The sequence below is a fragment of the Phocoena phocoena genome, chromosome 18 (assembly GCF_963924675.1).
Source record: "Phocoena phocoena chromosome 18, mPhoPho1.1, whole genome shotgun sequence".
Classification (NCBI taxonomy): Eukaryota; Metazoa; Chordata; class Mammalia; order Artiodactyla; family Phocoenidae; genus Phocoena; species Phocoena phocoena.
Genome location: NC_089236.1, coordinates 23,317,767 through 23,340,771, shown reverse-complemented (window position 1 = coordinate 23,340,771; position 23,005 = coordinate 23,317,767). Strand labels below are relative to the sequence as shown.

The 23,005-nt window shown below is 46.2% G+C and overlaps 1 protein-coding gene across 2 annotated transcripts in view; it reads right to left on the bottom strand.

Moving 5' to 3' along the window:
- The window catches only part of ENOX1 (ecto-NOX disulfide-thiol exchanger 1), a 214,126-nt gene that overhangs the window by 85,379 nt on the left and 105,742 nt on the right, over positions 1-23,005 (bottom strand). For both annotated transcript variants that reach the window (XM_065895901.1, XM_065895902.1), the window contains one exon: positions 9,088-9,272. In XM_065895901.1, the coding sequence (XP_065751973.1) occupies positions 9,088-9,272 (185 nt within the window). The remainder of the gene's footprint in view (positions 1-9,087; positions 9,273-23,005) is intronic.

Here is a 23,005-nt window from a genome sequence, read left to right as displayed (position 1 = left end):
CTTTCTCGTCCCAGAAGTGAAGAGACTTCTTTTCACAGTTCAAATTTAATAAATAAAAGCCACGTGTGTGTTCCTTTCTTCTTGCTAGCTCTTACTCTGCTAACGTAAAAACCACATTAAGGGCTGTGACAGAGTCAGAAAAGAGGCAACGGGTTTTTGCCAAAAATATTTCTCGCAAGCAAGGAGCGCCGGAAGGGTAGAGCTTCCCCATGTCCTGCTCCCCTGGTCACTGTGGCCCTGAAGCCCCACTTCTCCACCTGGTCCACTGTGGGGAGTTACGGGGTGACAGAGGGAATGCAGGGGCCGTGGTCAGGCAGGCCTGGGTTGGAAATCTGACTCTACCGCGACCATGCTGGACCCTGGGCAAGTCACCCTTCATCTCTGGGTCTCGAGTTCTACCTGAGAAGCCGGGATAAGCTCATACTCCTGAGATGTGAGCACGGAGTGGAGTAAAGAAGTTGTTTTTGAGAGTAAACTGGGGCGAGCAGGTCCTCCAGCTGTAAGGGGCGGAGAGGCAACAGCACCGGCCACCCCAGGGTCAGGAAGCTCAGCTCTGGATTTGTCCAGACTTACTCTGCAAGTCCTGAGCCTTCTCTTAAACCTCTACATGTCTTCACGTTGGCCCCAGGAATGTGGCGATTGCAGTTTGCCTTTGCAGAACAGTTTTTCCAAATGCGTTCACATAGGTGACCTCATTTTACGGCCACAAACGCTGACCGAGGCTGGCAGGGTCCATTCTCCAGATGCAGAACCTGAGGTTCAGATAGGCTGATTTGTACACGGTTGTGCAGAAAACAGCCAAGCTGGAAACCCTCTCCCTCCTCCTACTGCTTTGGTGTTTTCATTTTCTTGGGCAGAAGCTCGGTGCCGCTCACGTCCACGAAGGCAGAGTATCTCCTTCCTTATCTGAAGGTCTCTCTCTGTCCAGTGAAAACGGCAAGATGCCCATGGTCCTCCCTTGTTTGAAACTGCTGAAAACTCAGGGCGGTTTCCTCTCCGTGAGCTTCACTTTTAGTCCTCTGTATCTTGTCTGGAGTCAAATGGGAATGTGCCTTAGTAACTCCTAAGCCCCTAAGCAGATGTCAGGTGCGATCATTTCAAACGGGTTGGGCTTTGCAATGTGAAGCCCTGAGCCAAGAACCGGAGCACCGGTTACTATTTCTCGTTCCAAATGTCCCCAACCATCCCTTCAAGAGTCTCACACTGCAGTGGGTACAGACATTCTGAGAAGTGCCAGGGAGCGTGATCTGCAAATGTCAGAAAATGCACATGCTGCCACCGAGACAGCTGACGTTTAGCAGCCAGAGGGAAGGGGCACTGAATTATAAATATTATCATCACCATCACGCAGGCTGCTATTACAATGCATCATCCCAAGGTACTGGTTGAAGAACAGGTAGAAAAGGAAATGACAAACTCTGGGGTAGTTAAGGAAGGACAACCACGGTACACCCCAAATTAAGCAGCGCTGTGAACCCTGATATCCTGCCCTGGAACCTATGTAAAGCCACATCTGAGAGATGTACATGTTTCTATGATTGTTCTGATTCTAGCAAAATATCAAAGGCTTTTAACATGAATGTGGGAAATGCCTTGTGAGTTGTTTTCTATTCAGAAAGAAAGAAACTTCATCTGGGTAAGTTGAAATAAAATAAAGTAAACATGGATCATGTCTCTGCAGCCACAGCTCGTAAAAATTCCAGATATGTGTGTGAATATGTCTTTATGCATACATATTATTTTTTGAACTTTTTTTTTATACATTTATTTATTTATTTATTTTTGGCTGAGTTGCGTCTTTGTTGCTGCGCGCGGGCTTTCTCTGGTTGCGGAGAGCGGGGGCTACTCTTCATTGCGGTGCGTGGGCTTCTCATTGCCATGGCTTCTCTTGTTGCGGAGCACGGGCTCTAGGCGCGTGGGCTTCAGCAGCTGTGGCACGTGGGCTCAGTAGCTGTGGCTTGCGGGCTCTAGAGCGCAGGCTCTAGGCGCACGGGCTTAGTTGCTCCACTGCATGTGGGATATTCCCAGACCAGGGCTCAAACCCATGTCCCCTGCACTGGCAGGTGGATTCTCAACCATTGCGCCACCAGGGAAGCCCCCTGTGTCAAATTTTTAAAGAACCCACTTAGGGCTTCCCTGGTGGTGCAGTGGTTGAGAGTCTGCCTGCCGATGCAGGGGACACGGGTTTGTGCCCCGATCCGGGAAGATCCCACATGCCGCGGAGCGGCTGGGCCTGTGAGCCATGGCCGCTGAGCCTGCGCGTCCGGAGCCTGTGCCCTGCAACGGGAGAGGCCACAACAGCGAGAGGCCCGCGTACCGCAAAAAAAACCCAAACCCAAACCAAAACAAAAAAACCCACTTAAAAATCTAACTTCTCTCTTGTTATTACATACTGCAGCCTCTTCCTGTCACCTTTTCCAGACTACTTACCTTCCTTTTCTCCTCCCTTAAACCCCTCTAATTTGTGGATCTGCTTCTTTACTCTGAAGCGCCTATATTCCAAAATATTCTGCCTTAAGTCTCTATGTTCCTGCCTCTTAGACACTCAGAATATGTGCTCACTGTTCTTCCCTTCCCTTGTTTCTGGAAAGCCGGAAAAACATGTAATATTCTTCCCCCACCCCCTCCCCGGGCACCATGCTAACCAAGGATTCATTCAACAACTGGATTAAGCTAAAAGCCCCTGAAACAGGTCCTTGTTCAAAATGTCAGACCTGGTCCATGTGTGTTTGCTTTTGCTTTTTCCTTCCTCCACAGGCAATTAAAATGTCTGTCAGTGATTAAACTTAAGAGAGCAGAGCGAATGGGAAGGGAATTCCATGGAGTTCTTAGTGTAGGACAGACCCTGGCCTTTGTGGAATTCCCAAATCTCCTCAAAATGAAGTCTGCCAGTCAGTGAGCCACCGGGCAGGAGAAAGACTCAGCTGTGGAGGTGACCTGGACTCAGCCATCAGTAAGCCACACGGAGTCCTAGAAAAGTGACCCCAGCCCTTCATCCCCGATACAAACAGGCTACCACGCATTACCTCACGTGAGAAGGAACCTGGAGCATGAAAGAGACTGACGCAGACACAGAAACCAAACAACCAGTCCTGGAATAAATAGAAATGATTCAGGAACAATAAGAATTAAAAAATTCTGATTAGTATTCTCAAAAAGATTTGAGAAGATACTGCAACCAAAAAATAAGACTGTGTGAAAAGATAGTAGACAAAGAACAGAAATAACATTTGCATATAAAATAACACAATTATCAAATAGAAGCTTCAGTGGAAAGGATAAAAGATAAAGTTTAAACAGATAATATGAGAAAAAGGACAATGGGCACAGAGCATCAGCCTCGTAGGTCCCTTATATGACTGCTGGGCATTTCAGAAAGAAAATGAAAACAGAAATGACAAGTGAACAGTTATCAAGAGAATGGAGACCCCTGTTGCATTTATCCGTGTTATCTGTCTGCAGCACCTCGCCCAAGTTCTGTTTTTTTGTTTGCGGTACGCGGGCCTCTCACTGTTGTGGCCTCTCCCGTTGCGGAGCACAGGCTCCGGACGCGCAAGCTCAGCGGCCGTGGCTCATGGGCCCAGCTGCTCCGCGGCATGCGGGATCTTTCCGGACCGGGGCACGAACCCGCGTCCCCTGCATCGGCAGGCGGACTCTCAACCACTGCGCCACCAGGGAAGCCCGCGCCCCAGTTCTTTGTAGCATCACCTGTGAAGGCCACTGGGAGCAGTGGGCTGCTGGCCTTTCTAGGATTTTCAAAATTTTTAAGGGACATGCTTTTTTTTCAGAAATTAAGAAGAAATTATCTAAAGTTGTCTTGGGTAAGTTCATTTTACCTGTCTTCCCCTAAAGTTTTCTGATGATCAAAACCACCCCCACCGCCAGCAGAGCCAGCACCCCTACCACAGTCACCATCCCCAGCACAGCCATCATCATCGCAATCCTTGATATGACTCCTGCTGCCATAATAACGATCCTGGCTTTGACATGTACACGTGACACTTCATTACATACGACATCAGGAGGGGAATCGAACACAAACTTTTCACTATCTCTAAAAATGTACTTACTAAGCAACTGCATCGTTTAAAGGAGATTTCACAAGAGATGCTTAACTTCCCTTAAGTGGTCAGATAGATGCACTCACTGATGTTCTCATTTCAACACACTTTCATTTATTTCTTAATATATATCCCAAAGGCCAATCCTTGACCAACTTCTGGTAAAACTAGCTGGGGTTACTTTGTATTTTAAGAAAGTAACATTATTGTATTTCTCTGTCCTCTTCTGTAAAATTAGTCTAGACTAGCTTTTGTAATACATATACAGAGAATCCCACATCTACTCCTCTTTGAGCATAAGGGAAAAAAAACAATTACTTAATTTCTAAAATGGTGTTGGTCGTAATAGTCCTCTTTCCCCCAATTTTTTTTCCTGGTCTCCCCTGCTGAAAATTGTCAAGACAGCGGACTAGCCCTGGTCTTTAATAATGGCAAGCCAAGAGCGTTAGAGAGTTCTACGTGGGCTAATGGTCTACTGGCCTAAGACAGCTGGTCTTCAGATGACATTTGCTAACAGCATTAAACAGCATCAGCTGGAAGTACGTATGAGGGACCCTTCTGACATAATCATTAGTCACTCACAGTTTTATAACCAGCAGCTTATAATGGTATCCTCTTATCATCTAAATATTTACCAGTCCTATCAATATGATTTACACATGGCTTCAAAAAGAATTCTGATTTTTAAGTTGGTTATTTAGAAATATGACATACTGACTTATCCTCGTGAATAAAAATACAGATCCTGTTTAAATTCAGGTGTGGTTAAAACCGTAACGAGATACTAATATACGCGTATTATAGTGGCTAAAAAAGACAGAGTAAAATAAAACAAACCAACTGGCCATTCCAAGTGCTGGCTGATAAGGACACAGAACAATTGTAGCTCTCATGTAAACCCTCGGGAAAGCACAATGGGACAGACACTTTGGAAAACAGTTTAGCATTTTCTTAAAATGTCAAACACACTTACCATATGACCCAGCAATCCTACTCCTAGGTATTTACCCAAGTGAGATGAAAAATTATGTCCAAACAAAGAGTCTGTAAGTGAATGTTTATAGCAGATTCATTCATATTGGCCTCAAACAGGAAACCACCCAAATGTCCATTAACTGGTGACTAGATAAACAAAGCATGGCCCTTCCTTACCGTGGAATGCCATTCAGCATAAAAAGAACGAACAACAGACACATACAGAAACACAGATGAATCCCTAATTCATTATGCTGACTGACAGAAGCCAGGCTCAAGAGGTTGTACGCCGTACGATTCCACTTATATGACTTTCCTGAAAAGGCAGAACCATGAGGGTAGAAAACAAATCAGTGGTTGCTGGGAGTGGGGTGGACTAAAAAGGGGCATAAGGGAACTTTGGGGGGCGGTGATGGAATTATTTTATATATTGATTGTGGTAGCGATGGTTACATGACTGTATGAATTTGTCAAAACTCCCAGAACCCTCACAAGAGTATTTTTTTTGTGTGTAAATTTTACCTCGATCGACCTAAGAAAATAATTCAGTGTGGTAACCTGAAGGTAAATAAGAATTTCAAATATGGATATGCTTTTCTTGGATACCTAAAGATATAAACGAAAGCCTGCAACCTGACTCTCCCTGTGGCAGAGACAGGTTAACTCTGTTGCCAGCTTCAGATCAGGTTAAGGCTACCATGTTACCATGGATACAAGCTATCATTTCCTTTTGTGTGAAACCTCTAACATTAAATTGTGACTCACATGCAAGGCAAGGGGAGACTAAGAAACAACCAGACAAAGTCACCCGAGGCTCTTTCATTTTTCAGAACCCTGCCCTTAAAGTTTCCTCCATGAACTCATGAGAAACCATGGGAAGTCAGTGAACATACCCTTCAGGGATGAAAAGAAGAAAGGTTAGAAACTTTTTGGCTAAACATGAAGGCAACTCTAAAAATTTTATGCTTGTCTTAAGGCTGTTAAGACTGTTTATATTCTTGTTTGTTGCAGAAATAATTTCCCCTATATGGATTGCTAAAACAATGACATATGAGAGACCAGCCCTCTCCTCTCTCTGTTGACTTGCCTGGGAGACGATGCTTTTCTGATTTATAAAGTGGACAGAGGGCAGATTGAGGGTGGGTTTTACAGTCAGGAGAACTCTTTGCAGTGGGGCTCAAACTGGCAAGTTGTGGGGATTCACTCAAAGCAGGTAAGGTAGAAAGATGACTCTTAAATGAGCACATATATTTAAAAACTATATTAAAGATGTGTTGCCACAGTGATCGCCGTGCATCCAGCTAACAACTAGTGAAAATGGAAATCATAACTGCTGCCTTTGCACTAGTGCTTTCCGCGTGCTAAGGAGGTGCTACACGGACTCCTAGGGCATCACCTCTCCCCACACCCTGCCCTGCCCTTTATGATCCAAGAATCCTAAACAACCCAGAGCTCCCCGGAGGCACCAGGCGAGTTCTTGCCTCTGTGCCTTTGTCCATTCGTTCCTCCATTCAACAAATATTGAATTGTGTCCCCCCAAATTTATATGGTGATGTTCTAAAGCCTGTACTTCAGAATGCAAGCTTATTTGGAAACAGGGTCACGGCAGATGTCATTAGTTAAGACGAGGTCATACAGGAATAGTGTGGGCCCCTTAATCCTATACAAATTGTGACCTTATAAAAAGGGGAAATTGGGACACAGGCACACACGCGGGGAGAAGGCCATCTGAAGACGAAGGCAGAAAGCAGGGTGATGCATCTACAAGCCAAGGAAGGACAAAGCTCGCCAGCAAACCTGAGGAGGAAAGGGGAAAGTCCGGAGCAGACTCTCCCTCGCCGCCCACAGAGGGACCAACCCTACCAGCACCCTGCTCTTGCACTTCTAGGTCCAGAACTTTCTGTGGTTTAAACCAAACCAGAACAAACCAAAACAAACTCCCAAACAAAATTCCCCCCAAAACAAAGCAAACACAGTAAAGTACATTTCCTACGGACAAGGAGATTCTGCAAATGTATGAGAAGCCGCGAGAACGGAACTGCTCCTTTAAGGGGCTGGAGCTCCGTGGGGATGCACAGCGGGGCTCCAGTGTGGACCGGGGCGGGGCGCTGACACCCCGCATGCTTCTTTCTGATTGGCTAGCTCACCCTCGCCTCCTGACTTCTTTCAGATTTGAATCTTCAACCAGCTTAAAGGTTTTTTTTTTTTTTATATAACATCTTTATTGGAGTATAATTGCTTTACAATGTTGTGTTAGTTTCTGCTGTATAACAAAGTGAATCAGCTATACGTATACATATGTCCCCATATCCCCTCACTCTTGCGTCTCCCTCCCACCCTCCCTATCCCACCCCTCCAGGCGGTCACAAAGCACCGAGCTGGTCTCCCTGTGCTATGCAGCTGCTTCCCACTAGCTATCTATTTTACATTTGGTAGTATAAAGACGCAGACGTTGAGAATGGACTTGAGGACATGGGGAGGGGGAGGGTCAGCTGGGACGAAGTGAGAGAGTGGCATGGACTTATATATACAGCTTAAAAGTTTATATCGACTTTTCATGCAACCAGAGTCATCTTTCCTGGAGGAAAAGAGGGCCCGACGCATAAGGTATGAGAGACGGCGGACGCTCCTCCTCCTGGCAAGGGCGCCACTCACCCCCAACGTGCGGACAGATGGACAAGCCCCGGGAGCTCCCGGCGGCAGCTGTTAACACCGATTTCCAAGTGCGGGGGGCCTGAGCCCCGCCTGTAATGACACTTTCCTGGCTGGGTCTGACCTCTGAATCTCGCTGATTTGTCTAACACACACTGTGAGCATCAGCGAGTTAGGACTCAAAGCCAAGACGCCAAAATGGCTTTTAAATGGCAGGAGATGTTTAAGACAGAATTTCTGTGACTTGGTCATTAACTTGTTTGTATCCCGATCCACGCTTTCTTACATCCCTTCCTCTCAATTATTTTTTCCCTGCTTGGCGGAGGTTTTAGCCGCAGCAGTTACCTCTAATCATCGTGACACTTTTGTAGGCAATTCAGGCTCCTGCTCTTAGAGAGCAGTCAATATCGGTGGGGGAATTCGAAAAAATTATCCTACTCACTATACAATTGCCCATCACCTTGCTTATATTTTCCTTGTTTATAGAGAACAATCTTTTTTTTCCAGAAAAGAGTGGTTAGATTTATATACTCAGAGGAGTAATACAAATAACCATGTGTGATGATAATTCAGGCTATATTATTCTAAGATAATTCACACACCTTAAGAGTATCACGTATCAGTCAATGTTTTCAGATATAAACCCAGCTATGACTCTTTGATTCTGCCCTCTGCTGTCAGTGCCCAGTCTTTTCCCACCCCCTCAAGCCCTCATTTCCCACAGTCCACGTTCCTTCCGCTTCCTCCAAAGCCCACAGCTTCTATCTCTTTCTTACATGAGCTGGAAAGACCCAGCTTTAACGTGAGTGTGCCAGGATGAAGCCTGTCGATCTTTAACAAAAGCAGAGATGCTGGCCTGTTTCTGAAGTTACCTATCGCCCCAAATTTTAGTGCTTCATCCACCCCATCAACAAACATTTCTGAAATACACAGTGTGTTCAGAGAACCGGTCTACATCCTAAGTATCATCCAAGATGAGAAATGGAAATAATACAGTTTACGTATTCATCTATCTCAAAAACAAACTCGCCACGCTTCTGTAGAAATCAGTCTGCCTGCTTTTAAGTTGAGAAGTTCTAAGATTACAGAACACTGGTGTCACAACTGGCAAGGATTTTCTGACCTTTTGCCATGAGGCTAAATTTTATGTACGGAGCTTGCAAACTCCTAGCTTCTCTTCCTTTGCTTCCCACTTCGAGGGTGTAGCGCTTCAACCTATTTCTTTAGTGTGGCTTCTCCCCTGACCCTCCCCTTCCACGGTCATCGGCACTTTCCTGACCTAGCCACTAAGCTTTGCTGCTGTTCTTTTTTCTCCTCCACCTTTCCCAGCAAACAGCCGCCACTGCATACGCACGTCCCTTTCTCTAGAGAACAAAGACACCAATGCGGGCGCAGGTACCTGTTGCATGCCTTGCATGGTCTGCTGCAGGAACTGCACCTGCTGGTCCTTGGTCAGGTTTTCTTCCGTTCGAAACAGCTGCTCTTTCTCCTGCTTCAGCAGCTCCACTTCGTTCCTGTAGGCGTCCAGCTGCCACCGGAGGCTGTCGTTCTCTTCTTTGAGCGCGTAGGCCTGGGCGGCCAGGGCTGAGGGGCAAACAGAATGAGTTCAAGTGAGTGACCTTCTCGCTTAGATGGACAGCCTTCAGTACGAAAGGGATTCTAAACCGGATTCTTCACGTTTGTACCAAACCCAAATGAGCTACCCTGGGGTGCTTTATTTTGCAGCTGGTGAGCATTGCTTCTTTGGGAATTTTTCGCTATTCTATTTGTCCTGTCTTATGTACGATTGTGGGCACAGGATTGACTCCTTCCAAATTCTTGTCTCTTGATCTCTTCCCCGATCCCAGGCTCCCTCTCAGAAGCTGATTCGTGTTGCTAGGTGATGAGTGCCCAGAACTCCAGGGAATCATCGTTATCTACCTCGTGGCTGCCCTTTCCCTTTCGGCAGGAAGGCAGGAAGGCAGGACGGCTTAGCTCCTTGGAGGGCCACTTTCTTTCAAATTATCAGCGGCCCCCCAATGGAGGCACGCAGCCGCAGCCGCCCAGGGGAGCTGGGGATTGATCCACACACACACTGTTCCTTCCTGCTCTACTGCCGGGTCAGACTGACTGCATGAGTCAGTTAGTTAGCTAGTTAGTTCCCTCTGACTCCTATCAGAATGCTGACCTGATTCCATCTGTTTCACCAACAGATTCCTACCCTAATACTCCTTCCTGAAACCTGAAATTCTCTATGTGCAGATTCAGAGCTCACTCACATCTCCACCTGACTGAGAAACCGAGACACTTAACTCAGGGTCTTACGCATCTCAAGGCTCCAAAAACAACCGAAATGGAATAGAACAGAGTGAATGGTTCAAAACAAAATTGAGGATGGCGACTCCCTTCCCTAGTTTCCAGCTTACTGCTTGGTGGTCTCTGCAATAATCACAATAGCTTCCGAAGTACTCTCTGTACGATAGACACGGGACCGTGGACTAACTCACATCATCCCCCCATCAAGCCTCTGATGTGGGTGCTGCTCTTACCCACCCCCTCTCTAGAGATGAGAAAAATGAGGCTCAGGGAAGTTAGAGAACCTGTCTGATCCCACAAAGAGAGTAGCGTCAACAGCCTTCAAACCCAGATGGGGCTCCAGAGTCTCTGCTCCCTGTCACTGGGATATTCTGCCAGCCAGATGAGTTTACTTCATACCAGACTGTTTGAAAAGAACTCCAAATGCTCCCCCTCTACTTTCTCACCAGTTTCCCATGCTTTCTTCCCCCCTCCTTCAGAAAATCCATTCTCTACTTTTGTAAGCAAGAGAAAAGTGTAGATATTTTAAAAGCTTCTTATCAGAAGCTTCTTTAAAGAAGTAACTTCCGGTTGGTAAGGGCATGGCATGGAGTCCCTGTCCAGCAGGTTCTCGGTCCAGGATCATTTCCGCACCCCACACCATATCCGATACCAATCCTAGAGCCAAATCCAGGTCAGCCCCTCAGATGTTCCACCCACACATTACCGTGCAATGGTGACAGATCTGTACGGAGGTGCCCTGAAACCCCAGTGAGTTCTCTCCTTAAATATCAACCATCAAATTATGTTAACAGTAGTTTTATAGTTGAGTGTTTTATGGTATTCTACTTTGCAAAATGATTATGTATAGTACACACTGAAATACTAATCGAATAGAACATGCAATTAACCAGAAAATTCCCTACCTCAAACCATCAGGGATCAATTAGTCGACAAGCAGTTACTGCATATGTACTCCATGCCCGAGCCTGTCTGGGCATCTTGGATCACAAGACAGAGAGACAGAGTATGTCTCTTCTCTCAAGGAGCTTGAAATATAATAGAAACCAACACGTTTGAAAGGAACACACTCAAAGCAAGAGAGAAGAGCCTGATGCCTGGCATATAGCAGGCACTCAATAAATGTTGGCTGGCTAAATAAACAAGTGACTAATTTAGTGTCAAGGTTTATTGCAAGAGAATCCATCCTACAGGAATTCAGAGAAGAGAAAGGAAAAGGCAGACTGGATTAATAAAAGAGGGCTTTTGGGCTTCCCTGGTGGCACAGTGGTTGAGAATCTGCCTGCTAATGCAGGGGACACGGGTTCGAGCCCTGGTCTGGGAGGATCCCACAATGCCACGGAGCAACTGGGCCCGTGCGCCACAACTACTGAGCCTGCGCGTCTGGAGCCTGTGCTCCGCAACAAGAGAGGCCGTGACAGTGAGAGGCCCGCGCACCGCGATGAAGAGTGGCCCCCGCTTGCCACAACTAGAGAAAGCCCTTGCACAGAAATGAAGACGCAACACAGCAAAAATAAATAAATTAATAACTTAAAAAAAAAAAAGAGGGCTTTGAAGGGTGAAAGCCCAAGAACTGGGGAAGGGCACCTCACTCAGGGGCAAGAGCAGAAGCAAAGCCCAGAGATGAGAACTGAATATAGAATATTTGGGGCAGGAAGCAGAGAAGCTTGACCAAAAGGCAAGAGTCTGTCTGGAAGCAGCTGAGAGAAAGCTGAGCCACACCGGGTGATGAGAGAGGATGGAGGTTCAGAAGTCAGGCTGGAGAGGTAGGGTCAAATGGGGAGGCCAACTGAGATCCACTGAAGGTGCCCAGGCGGCAGAAGGACGTGATGCGATCGGTGATTTAGGAAGATTGGTCTGGCAATGGTGCGTGGAATGAACTGGAGGCTGAATAAAGGAAATTTTATTTGGTGTATATGTGTGTGCAAAACAGAGGAACTGCCAATTTTACAGTTTTCAGGGACATAAAATCGGAAATGGGGCTTCCCTGGTGGCGCAGTGGTTGAGAGTCCGCCTGCCGATGCAGGGGACACGGGTTCGTGCCCGGGTCCGGGAAGATCCCACATGCCGTGGAGCGGCTGGGCCCGTGAGCCATGGCCGCTGAGCCTGCGCATCCGGAGCCTGTGCTCCGCAACGGGAGAGGCCACAACAGTGAGAGGCCCGCGTACCGAAAAAAAAAAAAAAAAAAACAATGGGAAACGACCCAGGGTATACCCAGGAGTATGAGCTAGTGCTTTTTCAACACTGCACAGCCCAACTTCAGATCTTGTCCACACCCTGAGGTACCAACTCCTGACAGTTCAGTTTACCAACCCCTAAGGAAATGGTTATGAGGCATCATTTAAGAGAGGGATGTTGTAACAGGGCAAAATTACAGAAAATGCAAATGATGGGAAAAGTGTTGGCGCTACAGAAGCACATTACGACATTGAGTAGCATTCAAAGACACTTAAGTCATTTCCTTAGGAAGCTCTATCTGGCCCTTTCTCAATTCAGAGTGGCATTTTTATTGTCATATCTGATAGCAGGTGTTTGTGAAGAAATCGGTTAGTGTGCAGGGATGGAAATCACATTTTCCAGATGCATTGCATGGTCCGCAAGATACGCTGGAATCTGTGTAGCCAAATGCAAGCAGCTATAAAGCATGTGACAGCAACGTTTCAGTACATTTTCTGAACAGAAATACATAGAGGGAAGTGCACCATCCGTTATTTTAGGGCTTCTCTCATAAGCCTGTGGGATGGCACTGCTGACATTTCTTATTCTTGGCTTAAGCCGACTGACCACTGTTCCTACCGAGTAGGATGCAGTGTCATTTGCATTTCTGGAATATGAATGGGATATCATCATATAAAAAAAGGTTAAAAAACCCCAGCAGCTGTAACTCCATCCCCCCCATCCCCCGCCCCCAAATCAATACCATAGCCAATCCCATCAACGTTTTTATAATTGGGGCATATAACTGATTTACATTCCTTATTAAATAATTTCAAGCTTGATAGTTGCAAAGGAAATGTTGGTTACTCATGTGGCAGCAAAGTGGTTTTCTTCTAAAGGGTGAGAAATTATGTATTGACTCCACTTAACTTGTGGTCACCCGTCTGTAAACAGTATTCAGCATCATCCACCCCTCAGATGAAGCTTCCTGGAAGAAGCTAGATTAGTTTCTTGGACCAGAGCTCTAAAGGAAACAAAATCCTAATAATTTCTAACTTAACATCATTTCTCAGTGTACTCAAAATTCAGAAACTTAAAAGGACCACCCTTTCATTTCTCTCTATCATTCTTTCTAGGACACTGTATCAAAGTAAACAGTTTCGAACAACGTATAATCAAGCTTCTGTGATAAAACTGACCCCTGAGAGACAGCACAACGAATCCACTGTTCAAACAAGAAGGATTAAAAATAAACAACGGTATGCATCTTTTTGTAGGAATCCCTGGGGACTGCACTGTGTTCCAATAAATAGAATATTTAGCTAACACGTGGATTACCGATTTTCAATAAAATTTTTTAAAAAGGATACAGTGAAGGCACTTTAAATGTAAACTATTCTGAACACAACTGAATTTTCCTTTGGTGATTTTAAAGGCACTGCTGAATCCAGGGATGCCTCTGGATTATCATTCATTCATTCACCAATCAGCTATTCATAGTGAAGCCATGTGAGGAGAGCTGTGGCCTCCACGAGGGCAAGGCCAGTGCGGGCATCAGTTTATACTTGCTCAGGACCTTAGGAAAATTCTGTTACAGGGATTTTCTGATTGGATCAAAACCAAAACGACAACGCTGAAAAAACTCTGCTAAACAAGATTAAATTCCATTTCAGAACTTAGCACTAGGCTACTAAAATGACCAAAGTGTATATAAATTGATCCAAAGATTAAATTGTACTGCTGAAGAAGAGGCTTAAAGGCATTACGGCACCTTGCTGCACCCTTGACTAGATCCTATATAAACCATTAGTCTTTGTATTAATCATGGTCAGAGTGACCTCCTCCTCTGTCTCTTCCATTACTTACGGTGTTTCCCTGGGAACAGATAATGGCATGCTTACCTTCTTTAAGTAAATACTCTGCTGAAAGCCTTGAAATCTCTCGCTTAGCACCCTGAGCCAGCCTCAGAAAAATAATTAGCCCTATATGAAAATGTGTAAGCTATTTTGGGTTACGTCCCTGTAAGCTGACAGTATGTTAATGTCTCTTCCATGCTCAGGCAAGATGCAACTAAATAATCAAACACTTTAACATACTGTTTCTAACAATATCTGGATTTCTCGAAAACTGTTTGTCTTGGTGTCGTTGGGGGGGGGGTCCCCCCTCCACTTTGCCAGATGTCCTCCTGAGATGCTGGGAGGACGCTGCCCAGCTGCGCATTTCCTCCCTACGCGCAAAGAATGTCTTTTTCAAGGTTTCCATCGGCTGCTGCCCAGAAAGGCACGTGTGCTGAAAGGTCCAGAACCCAGGACGACTGGATGCGTCTGAGACCTGGAAGACACGGCCACCACATCAGCGCGCCTTCCAGCCCCCATGGCCTGGGCACCTAGGGACCGTCCCCAGGCTCCATCTGCCTTCCTGCATTCTGCTCTTCCTCCGGCAGGGTGCCTGGGGTGGGGGGCCCAGTGGCGCTGCTGCGGCACAGACGGCACATTGTGTCGTGCTTCTCTCTGTTTAGTGAAGCTTGTTCCTGAGAGGTGACTGGCCCAGGGGCTGCCATCTGACTGGTTCTCACCGATGCAGCGTGAGGGGGGCGTGAGGTGTGCCTTCTGCTCAATCCCTTGTTATCTTCCTGCTGCCGGAGTCGGCCCGGGTCTCTGAGTCATCATTTGGAGGAAAGGTGCCCACAGACCAAGAATATCTGCTTTGGACTCTAGTGTGCCCAAGAAATGAACTTTTTTTCTTTGGTAAAGACACTTGAAGATTTGGAACTTATTTGTAAAACAGCTGGCCTTACTCTAACCCAGAGTTTCCCAAATATTGGCTTGAATCAGAAATTCCTGGTGGGTGTGCTAAACACGTATCTCTGGGCCCCTTCCCCAGTTTCCAATGGGGTATGTCTGGGACGCAGCCTAAGAATCTGCATTCCTCCAAGCTCCGAGTGGTGCTGATGCTGCCAGGGCCGAGACCACACTTGGTGAGCGGCAGCTCAGGCCACGGCCGCTTCTATCCCCCGGCTTCTGAACTGGAGCTACAACTGGCTTGTTTGAACAAATACGTCTGACGGCACCACAGGCTCAGCTTGGCATTCTGCTTCCATTCCTCGACCTTCTGAATGAGCCTCAGCCCCATGTGCTGCACCTGTGAAGGCAGTCCCGTCCCAGCCCTGTCTCCATGCCCCAGCCACCTCCTTACGGAGGGAGGGGGAAATCTGGGCAAAAGGTACAGTCACTGCTGTTTTCCTTCCCTGTTTTCCCCCAATAACAGTAGCAGTAGCAGCAGGAGTAGCTGTAGTCATAGGAATAGTAACAGTGGTAGTAATAGCTAACAATTTTGTGTGCCAGGCAATGTTTGCACAATCTCCTTTCACCTTCACAAAAACATGACATAGTAAATACAACTATTATTTTTATTTTCCAAGTGATGGGACTGAGTTTGAGAGGTGTGGAGGTTTGCACAGGTGGCTGGAGGTGCAGGGTTTATCCTCCGCAAGGGGGACTCCAGAACCTACACTCCCCGACGTGATGGCACCGGGGTGGCCCCTCGCAGGTAAGCACTGCAGCTCGAGCACGAAGGAAACCAGGGACCCTGCTGTGGGACCTGATCAGCTCCTAACAGAGGCAAACATTCCCTTGCTGGGTCTTTTTGGGGACTGTTCTGCAGGAGAAGGGCTCCACTACGGAGGCAGAGAGGATAAGCCCATTTTAAAACGAACACACATAGATCTTCTGCAGGAGGAGTCTGGGGATGAGCCATACAGAAGTTAAACTCAGGCTCCTGGAGCCTTGAGGCCTGACTTGATCCGCTCAGGGATCCCGCCTTCTATGCTGTGTCCCCCTCCTCTGAAATGGCTTCACTGAGACCACCGACCACTGAGCTCCTGGGCCTCGGCCGGTTATTAAGGCTCCATGAATTGACCATAAGTGCGTGGGTTTATTTCTGGGCTTTCTATCCTGTTTAAATCCTATTCCATTGATCTAGATGTCTGTTGCTGTGCCAGTCCATACTGTTTTGATGACTGCAGCTTCGTAGTATAGTCTGAAGTGAGGGAGCCTGATTCCTTCGGCTCTGTTCTTCTGGAGAAAACTCTAATTTGAAAAGATACATGTACCCAATGTTTACAGCAACACTATTCACAACAGCTAAGACATGGAAGCAACTTAAGTGTCCATCAACAGATGAATGGATAAAGAAGATGTGGCACATATATACAATGGAATATTACTCAGCCATAAACAAGAAATATTGCCCGTTTGCGGCGACATGGGTGGACCTAGAGATTCTCATACTACATGAAGTAAGTCAGACAGAGAAAGACAAATATCATATATCACTTATACGTGGAATCTAAAAAAATGATACAAATGAACTTACTGACAAAACAGAAGTAGACTCACAGACATAGAAAACTTATGGTTACAAAAGGGTAAAGGGAGAGGAATAAATTAGGAGTTTAGGATTAAAATATACACACTACTATATATAAAATAGATAACCAACAAAGACCTACTGTATAGCACAGGGAACTATATTCAACATCTTATAATAACCTATAGTGGAAAAGAGTCTATAAAAAAGAATGGATATATATATATTATAACTGATTCACTTTGCTGTACAACTGAAACTAACACAACATTGTAAATCAATTATATTTCAATAAAATTTTTTTATAAAAGGCTCTATGAAGAGAGCCGTGTCCAAGGACTCTGCCTGGTCTCAGGAGTCCCAAAGGACCAGTGTTCCAGTGCCTATCCCACCCAACTCCTCTATGTTCTGCTTTTCTAGGTGTCCTGTGCCTTCAGCTGGAGTAAAGGCAGTGAAAACCCTCTTCCACAGATTCCCCAGGGTCTGAATAGGCTCAGGAAGGCCCAGGACAAACATCAGATGACCCTCAGGTGACCAGACAAAGCACGGGGTCCTTGGAATGCTGTCATGTCGGTGCCCCCAGCGTCCAGGCACAGAGCTGGAGAGCATCAGAGACGCCTGCTGCAGTCTCTTGCTAGACAGCCTATCGTGGTCCGGATGAACTATAATCAATCTGTTTTCCAGCAACACCTGTATCGCCACTGAAGCAGCGATCTTCCTCCAACTGCTGGCGGAAATTCCTTCAGCTACGGTTTTGCAGGATTATTATTATTACAACTTAGCACTGACATAACATTTTCTATTTGTAGTGTGTATTATAGTCTGCGCATTAGCTATGATTAGGGAGAGCTCACCAGAAGCACAATGCAGGGTCTATTTCCATCTTTGTGTGAGGCCAGTGGAATAAGGGTAATTTCGAGAGTGCAGGTAAGCTGGATCTCGTTATTATAATGGCTTAAATGCGCGTCTGCGGGCACAACCGGCAGCAGGTGACTCAGGAAAAGAAAATCCTCTGTCGCCCTGTCCACAGAGCTCCTCCTCAGGAAGCGGTCTGCACCGGTGGCCGTGACCGTGCGGTGCCTCTGGGCCACTGACGCTGCTAAGAATTCACCGCATTCACGCCTTACCGCTTTTCCATTGATGTTATTATATCTAATACCTCCCCCAACTCTCTCATTGTCCTTGGAGGAAAGTAAGTGAAGGAAAGAGGCATGCTCGCTTCTTCCAACAGCAGGGTGTCTGCCATTTAAAAGGTTGCAGGATGCTCTGCTGGGTGAGGGATGCCCTGAGAGTCCTCAGGGAAGCACAGCTGCAGTGAGTCCCGCAAACGTTGGCTCAGAGCCTGCTCTAGGCAAGCACACCCGCCTGACTTCGGGGGCTCCACGCCCAGCGATGGGGAAAACGATACAGGTATGAACGTGCGGAGGCCGCTTCCCTCCTCTCCCCACCACGAGCCGTGGTGGTCAGACCGAGGAAGAGACTGGGAAAAGAAAGCTGGGGGTGGGTGAGGCTCCTTTCTGAAGAAGGCGGGGCGGGGCGGGGCTGGGCCTTGAAGTCAGGCTTACACTGTGAAAAGCTGCAAGGAGTGGGGTGGGGCCGTCCCACGGTGAGGACCGCTTTCCCAAAGGACCCTGCCGACTCCAGAAGGAGCCAGTGCCCAGGAGACAGGGCAAGATGGGTGCAGGGAGGAGGGGAGGCTGGGTTGCTAAGGGCCCGACGACTCGGGTCGCGGCGGTAGACACATCCAGAAGGGCACTTCCTCCCAACTCTCGTTTTTTTTTTGTTTGTTTTGTTTTTGCTTACCCTTCAGTTTTCTTTTTCACTTGCAGTCCCCATTCCGATTTCCAAGATGCAGGTACAGTTTTTTCTCTCTGAAAGCTTCAGAGAGTCTTTTTTAGGGCCATCCGACTTAGACCAGGATACATCACAGAATGACACGGGTCTTCAGGAACAGTGCCCCCTCCCTGGCCGTGTTCCCCCCTCACAGACGGCACACCTCTCCGGGGGACCGTGCTCCACCCTCACTCCAGCTGTCCTCAAAGTTTGTCCACACGCAGCCTCAACCTGTCCCGCCATGGTATCTCATATGTGAGAATTCCCAGACCCACCCCAGACCCTCTGAATCTGAGTTTCTGAAATGGGGGCCTGAGGTTGGACATTTCAGCAAGTTTCTCGAGTCATTCTAATGTACACCGAAGTTCTGGAACCTCTTCACTAGCCTTTAGAGACCAGATCCCCACTTCTTCATAACCTTTTTCCAGGCTTGTGTTTCTTTCATTGTTTTTTGACGCCTGCTTTCTCTCAGCCTTTTCTAACGGCTTCTCTGTTATTGAAAGGACCTACTCTTCTCCAGCCTTTACCATCCAACACAGCCTTCCAGGGTTCTCTGCCATCTGCCTTGCCTTCTCGCATTTCATTCATCTATCTCCCTGCTCCTCTCTGAATGCGGGTTACTGCCTTTCCGTGATGATACTGTGACTGCTTTCACAAATCCTCCAGGCAGTGTCTCCAAAACACATTTTTCTGACCTACTACACGTGGTTGTGTATTACTTTTCTTTGCAGCCATATTTCTGGGGAAAGCTCGGCTACAGCAGGGTTGTGGCCTGCACCCAGGAGAGGCTGAGCTATATCTCCGTGCTCTGTGGGAACTAATCACCCTTGACCAAGGGCGCTTGGACCAGCCTCTCAGTGGAGGAGAGGAGGCCCTTCCTGCGTGCACACTCTCCCCAGACCAGTCGCTAGGTCCTCTGAGGCGTTTCTCTTTGGCAAATGCCCAGGCACCCCTGCTTCTCTCTCTCACCACTGATGGATGAGAAAACAGTCCTTGGCTATTCTCCTAGCATGAGAGAAAAGCAGGGACTCTGTCTTTCTGCATCCAGGCTACTTTAATTTTTCCTTTCCTCCCAGCTAGTCTTTTTTCCAATTAACCAAAGGATACTTGGATGCATCTCGCACAGATATGATGAGGGGGGGTCTCCATCTGTGTCACGCATGCCGTATTTAAACGACTAAACTACCTCCCTTTCGTTTCTTCTTTCTTTGGTCCTTTAACATTGCCCATGTCAGCCACTTCCTCTCCACTAATCATTTTTATCTTCTACTTCATTTTCTTCTTGTTTTCATATTCTGTTACCTTACCTCTATTTGTTTTTTTTTTTCTTCTTTCCCACCTATAATTGACAGCCATCAATCTTCATGTCACACGCCAGTGGTTCCCAATCCTTTGTGCATCAGACTCGTCTGCGGAGCGTTTTAATAACACAGATGCCTGGGCATTAACCCCCAGGCATTGGTGTCTGTTGTATAAAGCTTCCCAGGTCTTTCCTGTGTGCAGCCAGGGCTGGGAACTGCTCACTTTACCCTTGTCACTGCTTAGCAGTATCCATTCCCCACACTGTCACAGCACCATTTGCAAAATGCCATGGAAACCCTTAATCGGTTATTTCTTACAACCTCAAGGAGACCCTCTTAGGATGAGCCTCATGTTACTGCTAAGAAGGCTGAGGCTTAGGGAAGGGACATCATTTGCCAAGCCACGCTGGAAACAAAACGACGATCCCTCAAGGGGCCTCTGACCTCATCTGGTTCAAAGTTATTTCTGCACTCTGTTTGGTGACTCTAAAACCTCGCTTCCGGGGACACCAATTCTCACTCATGTAGGCCACTTTCTCAGAGCTTTTCTAGTGGTTTGACCAGCCCTCTTCAAAAGAGCGTCAAGGTGAGCTCGGCGTTCCTCAGTCAGGCCCGGGAAATGGGGAGGAAAGTTGGAAGGAAGGCTCTCAAAAACTTATTTTCGGAACTCTTGATTTCTTCTCCACTTGGATGGCTCCAGCTCACATTTGTCAACTGGACACCTCTTCTCATCACTTCTTCCCATCCCCAGAGCCTGAGTGCGACAAAATCCTGCTTCGACAGACTCAGAGTCCTTGGGCAGGGAAAAGTGGGTGCATTTTATAAACCGTCTGGATGGCTAAATTATAGCAAGTTTTCCCTGGGAGAGAGTTGTTCGGATATTAAAACCCGCTATATATTGAGTACAATCATCTTTCTCACATCCCCATAAAAAAAGCAGTTTTTGCCTTCTTCATTAAAATGATTTGCTTTTGGTTTCTGAAGAGGACACTTTTCCAGGTAGCAATGAATATTCTTACTGGCGACTCCTCAGAATCCCTCTGCAAGTGCTGAAGCCCCAGTTCAGCGCTATTAATCAGATGCTAAATGCTTTAAAACAGCTCTACCCCTTTTTCTAATTGAGAAATAGTGCGGTCTGGGCAAGTTTAGGAGGTGACCTTGATGGAATTAAAGAGGACGGGGATGAAACAGACTTCAAATTCATATTCAATGATTTTAAAGAAATGACTTCCCTCCAATTAAGCAGGAATTAGCATGAAATATTTTGTTTCTGAAAGGTGAGAAGAATTCCTCTGAGAAAGCTAGTCTCGAAGGAGCAGATTGGGTAGAAGGTCCTCCATCTCAGCATGTGTTCACCTTTATTTGCTTAAAACAAACAAAGAACCAAACAAAACCTTCTACAGGGTCGGTAAGAGCTCAGATGAACAGATTTACACAACTTCTTCTCAGATACTCTCAGCTCTCACAGCTCTGCATGTTAGAGTTTATCTGCTAGTTCTGGCTCTGACTTCTGAGAGCGAGAGCTTTATGGACCCACGATCCAGCGCTATTCCAGGAAAAGGAGAACTCTGGGGAGCTACAGGGATTTTTCAGAGCAGATAAACACCACTCTCAGATCAAAGACTGAGTCTCAAGTAGTCTTACAAGACTTGGTCTGCTATTTTTCCCCCTTCATATGGCACTGCAAGACAAATGATATCACGGTCCCATACATGTCATAAGTAAGAATTCACTAAATATTTGTTTTCATTTTATCATTGCTTCGTATTACGGCGTTGCTTAAGACAATTTCATGGAAGCAAAGAGCTAAGGATAGAGAAATGGATGGCTTTACGACGTTCGGATTATATAAACTATATGAGAAAAGTCTAGTATGGCAGGTGGAGACATTTCTTAATCAACCGACTAGGAAGTCACTAAAAGAAGAATTAAATCTCTTATCCTACTTCCAAGAGATTTGCCAAATGTGTGTTATCACTTAAGTTTTACGTGAAAACTTGTAATTACAAAAAAAAATATCCCCAATACAAACTTGCAGACATTATTCAGCATTCCAGCTGATTATTGTTTGGGGATAAAAACCACATTTTTCTCATTAATTTTGAACATGGGGTAAGAAGGGAGAGGACACGTTACTTCTAAGATCTCTTCCCGATCAAAACTTCCCTGAGTCTGTGCATCTCAATAACATTGATATTATTGTAGGTGCTCTCGCTCAAACTTTTATTTTTAAGATTGATTGAGGGGTAGATCTCATAAAGAAAAGCCTCAGGAACAAGGAAGGATGGAGAGCGCTTCAGTAAGTCTTGAAATTAGATGGAGAGTCAATGAATGATTTTCAGGTAGGCTCTCCCAGGCCCTGGGGATGCAGGGGAAACATGGGATGAGATGGGAAATCAAAGAACTAATATTGTAGCTCAGATCATTGCAGATCCATCATCACATCTGTGCTTGTGTTTAGAGAAGTAGTTTTATTTTTCTCTTTACCTTTTTGGAGAGTCAGGGAATGGAAGACTCGGGCTGTGACAGTGTGCCTGGTTTACCAAAGGAATACATGATATGGCATGATTCCTTCCTGATACACTTTGCCTCTTCAAAGCAGTTCTTCTTCTTGCCCAAAGCCATAGAGCTGGTTGTTTATGAGGAAATAAATATCATTCAGCTAGAAAAGGGACTGTGCCAATTTCCTGAATATTTTTAAAAGCTGGCATTTCTGTTGGAATGGGCTAGAAAACAGTTTGCTGGATACACTGCCTATGTTGAAGCCAATCTCTTTCTAGTCAGTAGAAAAATCCAGAAAGTAACGGGAAGACTACGCAAAAGCCCCAGTCAGCCTGGTCTGGATTAACATTTTAAGGTAGTAAACATCTCCGGCCTACCTCTGTTCCAGACGGCATCGTGGTGCCATGCACGTAGCAGGCATTCAAAATCCTTGGTTGATTTTACTGACTCTTAAGATGCCACTTAACGGCATTTGAGGGATATTCTATTCTGGAGCTTTTTTCCCCACAACATTTAGTAGTGCCATAGAAAGGTCATTAACGTGGAAAGAAGGAAATTAGTACCGAGTTCTAGTACTAATACCTAGTATTAGTATTAGCTCTAGTTCTAGTACCTTCCACTTACTATCTTGGGCAAATAACATTAACTGCTCAACGTGGGACTGCACATTCCTGTTTGTGAAGAAAGGAGAAGGTTATTTAAGGTGCTTTCTAGGGGTCTCTTCATATCTGAAGAGACTCATGGTTGCCAGTCTCCTCGTGGGTAAGAATTCAACATGTCTGCCTGGATCAGAACTTGAATTATTTCTTGGATCCTTAATTAAATAGTCACGCAAATATGATCATATTTGGAAGAGGAAAC